The sequence below is a fragment of the Haliotis rufescens genome, unplaced genomic scaffold (genome assembly GCF_023055435.1).
Source record: "Haliotis rufescens isolate VD_foot unplaced genomic scaffold, xgHalRufe1.0.p SCAF_12, whole genome shotgun sequence".
NCBI lineage: Eukaryota > Metazoa > Mollusca > Gastropoda > Lepetellida > Haliotidae > Haliotis > Haliotis rufescens.
The window spans coordinates 30,341,552-30,350,133 of NW_025963802.1; the positions used below are offsets into that span (position 1 = coordinate 30,341,552).

At 40.2% G+C, this 8,582-nt stretch overlaps 1 protein-coding gene across 1 annotated transcript; it reads right to left on the minus strand.

The window, feature by feature from the left end:
• Window positions 1-3,026: 3,026 nt before the first annotated feature.
• On the minus strand, window positions 3,027-5,038 carry LOC124118097 (glycine-rich protein 23-like). Its single transcript, XM_046480166.1, has 3 exons — window positions 4,925-5,038; window positions 3,401-3,857; window positions 3,027-3,120 (listed from the first exon to the last, which is right to left on the minus strand). The coding sequence occupies exons 2-3, from the start codon at window positions 3,843-3,845 to the stop codon at window positions 3,113-3,115; spliced, it is 453 nt and encodes a 150-aa protein (XP_046336122.1). The 5' UTR covers window positions 3,846-3,857; window positions 4,925-5,038; the 3' UTR covers window positions 3,027-3,112.
• Window positions 5,039-8,582: the final 3,544 nt, after the last annotated feature.

Here is an 8,582-nt window from a genome sequence, read left to right on the forward strand (position 1 = left end):
ATCATATAAGCTTAATCTCCTCATCTTTTTACTGTAAGCCTCTTAGTTGCTACCATCCGTTCACCCTTATAAATTAATTAGTGAAAGTAGATGCGCCCAGTGAGGAGTCATGGTTGAGTGGTAGCATATATTCGACCGATCGGGAAAAACCCAGACACTTTTTTTCTACAAACTGAAACATTTTAATTTCAGAAATTCGACGGATCGGGTGGTCACCTCCACGACTAGTACCTCCATCTCAGAGGCGGTCCAATTAGCCTTGCGGGCCTTCTTATTTTTTACGTCATCTGATGCTTGTTGGCCTCGAATTTCGTTGTTTATCGTCTGCGCCTGGGAAATCCCCATGACGTCATTGGGAAAACACCCCGCTTTTCTATCTCCAACACAAATGAGTTCCCTGTCAGAGTTACGATAGGTATCGTAGCTCTGAGCGATCTGCGACAGGTTTACGATTGTTTCGAACATCTATCTTGTCTTAGCCTTAAGATATCTTATCTTTGAACATAAGAAGTTAAGATTTAGCTTAGCTAAGATCGTTTCGAAAATCTAGGCCCAGGCACCTTTCGGAAATGGAACCTACACTTTCATTCATGAGGTAAAGTTTCAAGTATATTATTCTGTGTATCATCCATTGAAATGTGAAGAAAGAAAATTAAGATATTTCAACCCGACAAGGTGTCGCAATGTTACCAATTTGTGATATCATTAACAGTGAACAACGCCTTGTAGTAATGTATATGTGACGTCATACCGTTTCAACTGATCAACCAGCAATAAAGAGCTGAAACGCACATGTGAATATATAGGAAGGTTCTTAAAGACGTGTTTTCTACTTCAACAGGGGCAGGGTGGATTGGTGGGTGTAGCCAACTGGTTAAATCATTCCAGTCACACCATCTGCCCGCGTTTGACCCCCTACACGGATACACTTGCGAAGCCCTTTTCTTGTGTCTCCAACCATTATATGTTTGGAATATTGCGGAAAGCGGCGTAAAACTCGACTAATTCTACACCTTAGGTTAATATATATTTACATTGCTATATTTAGTTTGTTCATATACCGGCAATATGTCCGCAGTTCGCGTTCCCTTGTCTGCTTTGTACACCTTGTACAACAATATGACTGCTGGTATTCGTGAAGCTTTAGAACTATACGGCGGTGAGGAAGCCGAGCGGTTAAAGCGTTCACTCGTCACGCCGAAGACCCGGGTTCGATGTCCCAGATGGGTACAATGCGTAAAGCCCATTTCTAGTGTACCCCGATGTGCTATTGCTTGATTATTACTGAAAGCGGCAAAAATCAATACTCACTTAAGAATAATATGATTGTAATGTCCGATTGCCCTGTCCGTTTTAACCTAGTGTATACCAACGTCAGAATAACATCGGTTATACGTGTAGATATGTAAGGAACCCATTGCTTATCTTCCAACGAGGGGGGTGGTAGTTTAGCCTAGTGGTTAAAGCGTTCGCCCCTCAGGCCAAAGACCCGTGTTCGATTCCCGACATGGGTACAATGTTTGAAGCCCATTTCTTGTGTCCCCTGCCGTGATATTGATGGAATAAAAGCGGCGTAAAACCATACTCACTCACTCTTCCAACGAAGGTATTCTCATGATCATGTTTCCTTGAATCGCGTCATTTCACAAATTCATCATAATACATATAACACGAAGGTCAAGTGACTGGCAAACTATTGATTAATTTTTGTCCTTGAAGCTCCTATTATTGTTAAAACATGAATTGTAAAATTAGAAATCAGGTTCAGAATGAAAAACAAACTTTCTTAAACATGTTATGATTGTTCACGTCACAAGTAAAACTATTAATGATTAAAATTCGAACCTTCAAACGGTCTTTCACAAAGAAATATCATTGTTCTCGACTTTACGCTGTTTAGTTCTGTAGCGACTTGATTTTGTCAGAAAACAAACTTTACAAATATCGACTTGATTTTGTCAGAAAACAAACTTTACAAATATCGACTAGATTTTGTCAGAAAATAGACTTGACAAATATCGATTAGATTTTGTCAGAGAACAGACCTAACAAATATAGACTAGATTTTGTCAGAGAACAGACCTAACAAACATAGACTAGATTTTGTCAGAAAACAGACCTTACAAATATAGACTAGATTTTGTTAGAGAACAGACCTTACAAATATCGACTAGATTTATGTCAAAGAACAGACCTTACAAATAATTATGAATAGAGATATGTACATCGTTGTCTCACTGAGCAGTTTCTCAGTTGTATCACGGCGTGTCAGCTTGACAGAAAAATGGTGTAGATGTTATATTGAATGGTTTCCACTTGCGGCAAACCCACGAACTACACGAACTACGGTGACAAACCTTTTGCGAAACAAAACCAAGAGTTTTGAGTAAAGGAACATATTCTCGCCCATGGGCCATATAGTGTAAATATTAAGTTTTTGAACAATTTTTCTTTTCATTTTTACTTCCTTAGTATGTTCCCATGAAAACAGCATGTTTAATTTTGTAAATACCTTTGACCGACACTGTGCAAAGACCTAGAGTTTCTAGACTATTGGGTTTCCAGAATTAAAATGGGACGTGTTCTGTATATTACCGACACACACATATCCGACAATAAACTTTGGTTCTGTTTTACCCTGGTCCCCTTCAGGAGCAGAAGGTCTCTAGTATCCCATGTTTGGCGTAAGAGTCGACTAAAATGAGATCGTGTGTCATTGTGACTATAGCGTCAATCAACATTCACTTACTCACGCATTGTCAGTGACGACCACCCGATCCATTTAGTCGCCTGTTACCCCACGGGGACTCCGGGTTAGAAAAGGTCAACTGCAACCTATGGTGGACGTAAGGGTCGACTTTATCGGGTTGTCAGGTTCAGTGATTTGGTTGATTGCGTGTATGTTGCTGAGTGCGTCGTGAGAAAACAAACAAACAATCTTACGACCAGCTTAGGTTGCTGGGGGCCTATTGTAAACCCCGAATGTCCATGGGATTCAACATTAAAACAACAGAAAATAACAAAGGAACAGTTTGCAAATTTTAATTCTGTATAATAACATTTTCTATAAAATGTTGGTCGGATTTCTCAAGATAAAACCGCTTCTCCCCGATTAATATCCTGCAAAGAAAAGGATAAAACATTTGATGAAATTGGCAAATATATGTGGCTTTTGTATAAAAATGAATGAATCGATCATTGTTCTCAATAATGAGGAAGTTCCAGTTAAAGAGTTTATGAGTTACGAGTTTGTAGAAATTTACGACAGTGGTATGGTAGAGTAATTCGAACCAGCGGCCAGCTGATTAAAACGCGCCTTAGAAGCTGATCTTCGAGTACATTCACCGCCTTTGTATTCAGTATGTTTGTTTTTTATATCAGTGTATTTATAATTTCTTACCACGGCCGAAGCCTCCAAGACCTCCATGCAGACCTCCAAAGCCTCCATAACCCCCAAGACCTCCATAGCCGCCGTGACCTCCAAGGCCTCCATACAGGCCGCCTCCTAGTCCTCCGTAGCCGCCATAACCCCCTAGACCCCCAAGGCCTCCAAGACCTCCTAGGCCACCATATCCACCCAAACCCCCAAGACCTCCCAAGCCTCCGTAGCCGCCATAACCTCCAATTCCTCCTAGGCCTCCATGCAGACCTCCAAAGCCTCCGTAGCCGCCATAACCTCCAATTCCTCCTAGGCCTCCATGCAGACCGCCTCCATGCAGACCGCCTCCAAGACCTCCTAGGCCTCCAATACCATGTCCAATGCCGCCGATACCACCATAGGCTGGCTTACCCAAAGTAGCAACCATTAGGCTGGCAAAAAAAGCGATGGTGATAAGATTCATCATGATGACTGGAATCTGGGGACGAAATATTCGTTCATAAAAATGTAATAGGCCAAAAACATGCAGAGTGTAATTCTCATTCGTATCAAGGTGAGGTGGTGACAAAAGATATAATTTCTAAAAGGTAGTTAATTTCTTTAATTGTTCATTTAACGAACTAAAAGAGTTCTTATCATTCCACGTACTTTTATGTCCAGATAGTTTCTTTTTCTTCTGACTGCAGACATGTTGAGCTTTACAAAGAACCTACATGTTCCTGTCTAGTTTCACTGATGAAACCTAATGCCCTACCACATGCGTGATATATTAGCGAGTGAGCATAATTGTACGCATTTAAGCAGTTTCATGACGGGGACCAAGAGAAATGGACACATTGTACCTTTGCGGGAATCGAGCCCTCTAACCTCAAGGCTACCCCGACTTAAGGTTCACAGTCGGGGAAATTAAAATGTGCAAAAGTTATAAATAGGTAATAGAAAAGTGTTTAGTCTAATGTGTACTATGTTGGTACATAGCTGCCATGCAAACATTTGACGTCTTTGGAGTCTATAGCTAGCATTGGTGAAGCTCTTTATCCACATTGTGTTATTGTGTCACGTTATGTGATTGGAGTTTGTCACCATTCCTGCGACATGTTTGATGTAGTCATTTCTTTCAAATTGTGTTAAAGTCATTGTCGCTTTCCCCTAAAACCAGAGGCATCGCTCCATAAATACTAAATTTGTGCAAAAGGTTGTTGGAGACACTTTATCCTGCGCCTCAATGTTTAAAGGAAATAAAGACCCGTGGAAATCCGGGGTAGAATAGGTCTTCAGCAACCCATGCGGCCATGCTTCCCGTAAAAGACGACTATACTTGTCCTAAGAGGCAACTAACGGGATCGGGTTGTCAGGCTCGCTGACTTGGTTCATGCATGTCATCGATCCCAATTGCGTTGATCAATGCTCATGCTGTCAATCACTGGATTGCCTGATCCAGACTCGATTATTTACAGACCGCCGTCATATAGCTGGAATATTGCTGAGTGCGGCGTGAAACAAACAAGCAAACACACTAAAGAAAATATAAGAAGAAATACTTACACTTGACGGTTTCAACAAGAAGGAGGTGTGAAGTGGCAATCGAAAACCCTATCCTGTATTTATGTACATTGAGGAAAAGTGGTCATTCTGATGATTGATGACTGCTTCCGTTCGTATTCCATTGCGCGATATGGTGTGATAGCCCTTAATGAATAGATCAATCACTTTTTGCTCATTGGAACCCCGCCCGATGCCTGCCTCCGTCACAAAGTGGGCTGAGTCAGCATCGAATCACCCAAGGCACCTCAAAACGATTATGATCAAGCTAATTCCCAATGATTACTTTTAATAACTGAAAGCCATGCACGGACATATTAATAGGTTTAACGAATTTATGCAATTTTACTTCCTGAAACATTTTCTCTAACGGGTTGATAAAAAATAAATAGGATAAGATTATTACTTTAAGCTTTCGTTACTTTTAAGATTTAGCGTATTGCGCTGGAATATTTGTCCGAAATGTCTTCTCGTGTAATTACAAGGGGTAAATCCCTTGCCATAATCATAAGAGATGTCTGTTTCAGTTTCACTTTCATGTTGTTTAACGCCGCACTCAGCAATATTCCAGCTATATGGTGTCGGTCTGTAAATAATCGAGTCTGGACCAGACAATCCAGTGATTGACATCATTAACATCGATCCGCGAAATAAGAAATGTCTGATAAATGCAGAGTTCATTATACGATTCCGACTATATATTCCGAAGTCCATGATTGTGAGTCGATATCAAGTTATTGTGATACCAGTTGTTGGGGATAAAGTGAACATATCGCATCGGACATTTATGTGTCGACTTTAGAAATGTCATTACATCGCTACTATACAACTTTAGAAATGTCATTACATGGCTACTATACAACTTTAGAAATGTCATTACATGGCTCCTATACAACTTTAGAAATGTCATTACATGGCTACTATACAACTTTAGAAATGTCATTACATGGCTACTATACAACTTTAGAAATGTCATTACATGGCTACTATACAACTTTTGGAAGCGTTACTAAGGACCTGGATGCTGCACAAAGTTAAAAAATCAAATGTTTTGACATAATCGAACTTGTCCTTTCACCGTGAGAGTATTAATATTCAAGCAAATACTTTTATTTATTAGAATATACTTGGTATAACTCCAACGTCTTTCAAAAACTTTCTGGGAACGCGGCTCTGAAAAAAATTTCATTTACATCACTGCACATCAGCCTTATGTGAGTCAGGCCTCAGACGATTTGGCGAAACGGCCACCATCATGAGCTCGGGTACGTAGAAGGTGTTTTCAAAGTAGGAATCATATCCAGGGCGAGTCAAGTTGCCTTAGACGACGGGACCCCGAGTAAAATAAGAATATGATACAAAAGATGAAAATTATATTTGTTTGTACACTTGATAGGCTATACTCAGTGTTTACATACTTGCAAATGCCGCTATTTTAGAATCTACTTCAAACCTTTACTTATGAAGTGTCTGTGGGGAATATAATCCTGTCGTGCCAGTTACGCCCAACTGGATCGGCGGATAATGGGGGCTAGATATTATCTGGCATTGACGTTTTATATTTACTTGAACTGTGTCGATGTTTCTGTTGATGTACTGAAGTCTCCGAGTTCCATTTAACTATTATACTGAGTCTGAAGAAAATACTGAAGAAATGTTTAGTCAGAGATAGTAAAATTGCCACTCCAATTCAAAATTAGCATATCGTTTTCAGATAAGGATGAGTAAATGCGCTCTCGTGTAGCTCAATTTTCTGTCCATCAATTGACTGTCGGGTTTGTTTACAGGCCAAGTGATAGACAGAACATCAAGCTACTCGAGAGAGCCTTTACTGATCCCAAACTTAAAACGACATGCTAATTTTGACCTGGAGTGGCAATTTTGTTGTCGGGTTTGTTTACAGGCTAAGAAATAGACAGAAAATCAAGCTACACGAGAAAGCATTTACTGATCCCAAACTTAAAACGACATGCTAATTTTGACCTGGAGAGGCAATTTGTCTGTCGGATTGTTTACAGGCCAAGTGATAGACAGAACATCAAGCTACACGAGAGAGCATTTACTGATCCCAAACTTAAAACAACCTGCTAATTTTGACCTGGAGGGGCAATTTTGTTGTCGGGTTTGTTTGCAGGTCAACTGATAGACAGAAAATCAAGCTATATCAAGATATCAGGAATAAGATATAAGATAGGTGAAGTAGTCTGAGGTTTTAAGTATAGCACTGGATATAAGTAGGGGGAGAAATCTGAGCCTGACACTAATTAATGGGATATTGTTTAGGCGTAGTAGTCTTAGCCTTCAAATAAAACATTTGGATGTAGGAAAGGGGGAGTAGTTGAGCCTGATCCTCAAGAATCTGATATAGACTTGGGGGAGTAGTTTGAGACTGATCCTCAAGAATCTGATATAGACTTGGGGGAGTAGTTTGAGGGAGATATTAAAGAATCGGATACCGAATACGGGGAGTAGTTTGAGACTGATCCTCAAGAATCTGATATAGAATAAGGGAAGTAGTTGAGCCTGATCCTCAAGAATCTGATATAGACTTGGGGGAGTAGTTTGAGGGAGATATTAAAGAATCGGATACCGAATACGGGGAGTAGTTTGAGACTGATCCTCAAGAATCTGATATAGAATAAGGGAAGTAGTTTGAGACTGATCCTCAAGAATCGGATATAGAACAGGGGGAGTAGTTTGAGCCTGGTATTCAAAAATCGGATATAGAATAGGGGAAGTAGTTTGAGCCTGATACTCAAGAATCGGATATAGAATATGGGGAGTAGTTTGAGCCTGATACTCAAGAATCGGATACAGAATAGGGGGAGTAGTTTGAGCCTGATACTCAAGAATCGGATATAGAATAGGGGGAGTAGTTTGAGCCTGATACTCAAGAATTGGATGCAGGACAATAAATTATAGGTTAAGAAAAGTATAGTGATTTAAGAGCGGCACCTGGAGTTTTTCCAAGTAAAGTTAAATATAAAACTGTAATATAATAACTGGTACTAAAACATCTGATACACAATATTAGGGATTGTTCTTAACCTAACATTTCAGAACAGAAATTAGGAAGAGGGGTTGAAAACCTATATAATACAAGACATGTTTGATCTTTTCTGTAATCATTTTAATTATAAACGAGGGGAGTCATTTGGACTCAGTTGGGGAGTTAGCTGAGCCTAGAGGGAGTGTTTTGAGCCTGGTTAAGGGAGTCATGTGAGCCTAGGCCCATATGACTCTGGAGTCAAGTTTAGGGGGAGTAGTTTGAGCCTACTACACCGGGGTAGAACAGGTCTTCAACAACCAATGCTTGTCGTAAAAGGCGACTATGCTTGTCGTAAGAGGCGACTAACGGGATCGGCTGGTCAGGCTCACTGACTTGGTTGATGCAATTCATCGGATCCCGAATGCGTCGACTGATTCTCAAGATGTCAATCACTGGATTGTCTGGTCCAGACTCGATTATTTACAGACCGCCGGTAAAACAGTACAGTTTTTCCCTTTTCCTGAACATAGTCACTTCACTCCTCATTCTTCCTGAGACCGTCAAGTGTAAGTATACTTCTTTTATATTATATTTTCTTTAAACGTTTAGTAGCAGTGTCACAAACACAAGAAAACATGGTATTCCTTTTTCAATGAACAGGGTCGCATTTTG

Excerpts from the sequence above, each read along its gene's own strand:
- LOC124118097 (XM_046480166.1), bottom strand. The coding sequence starts at position 3,845 with ATGATGAATCTTATCACCATCGCTTTTTTTGCCAGCCTAATGGTTGCT.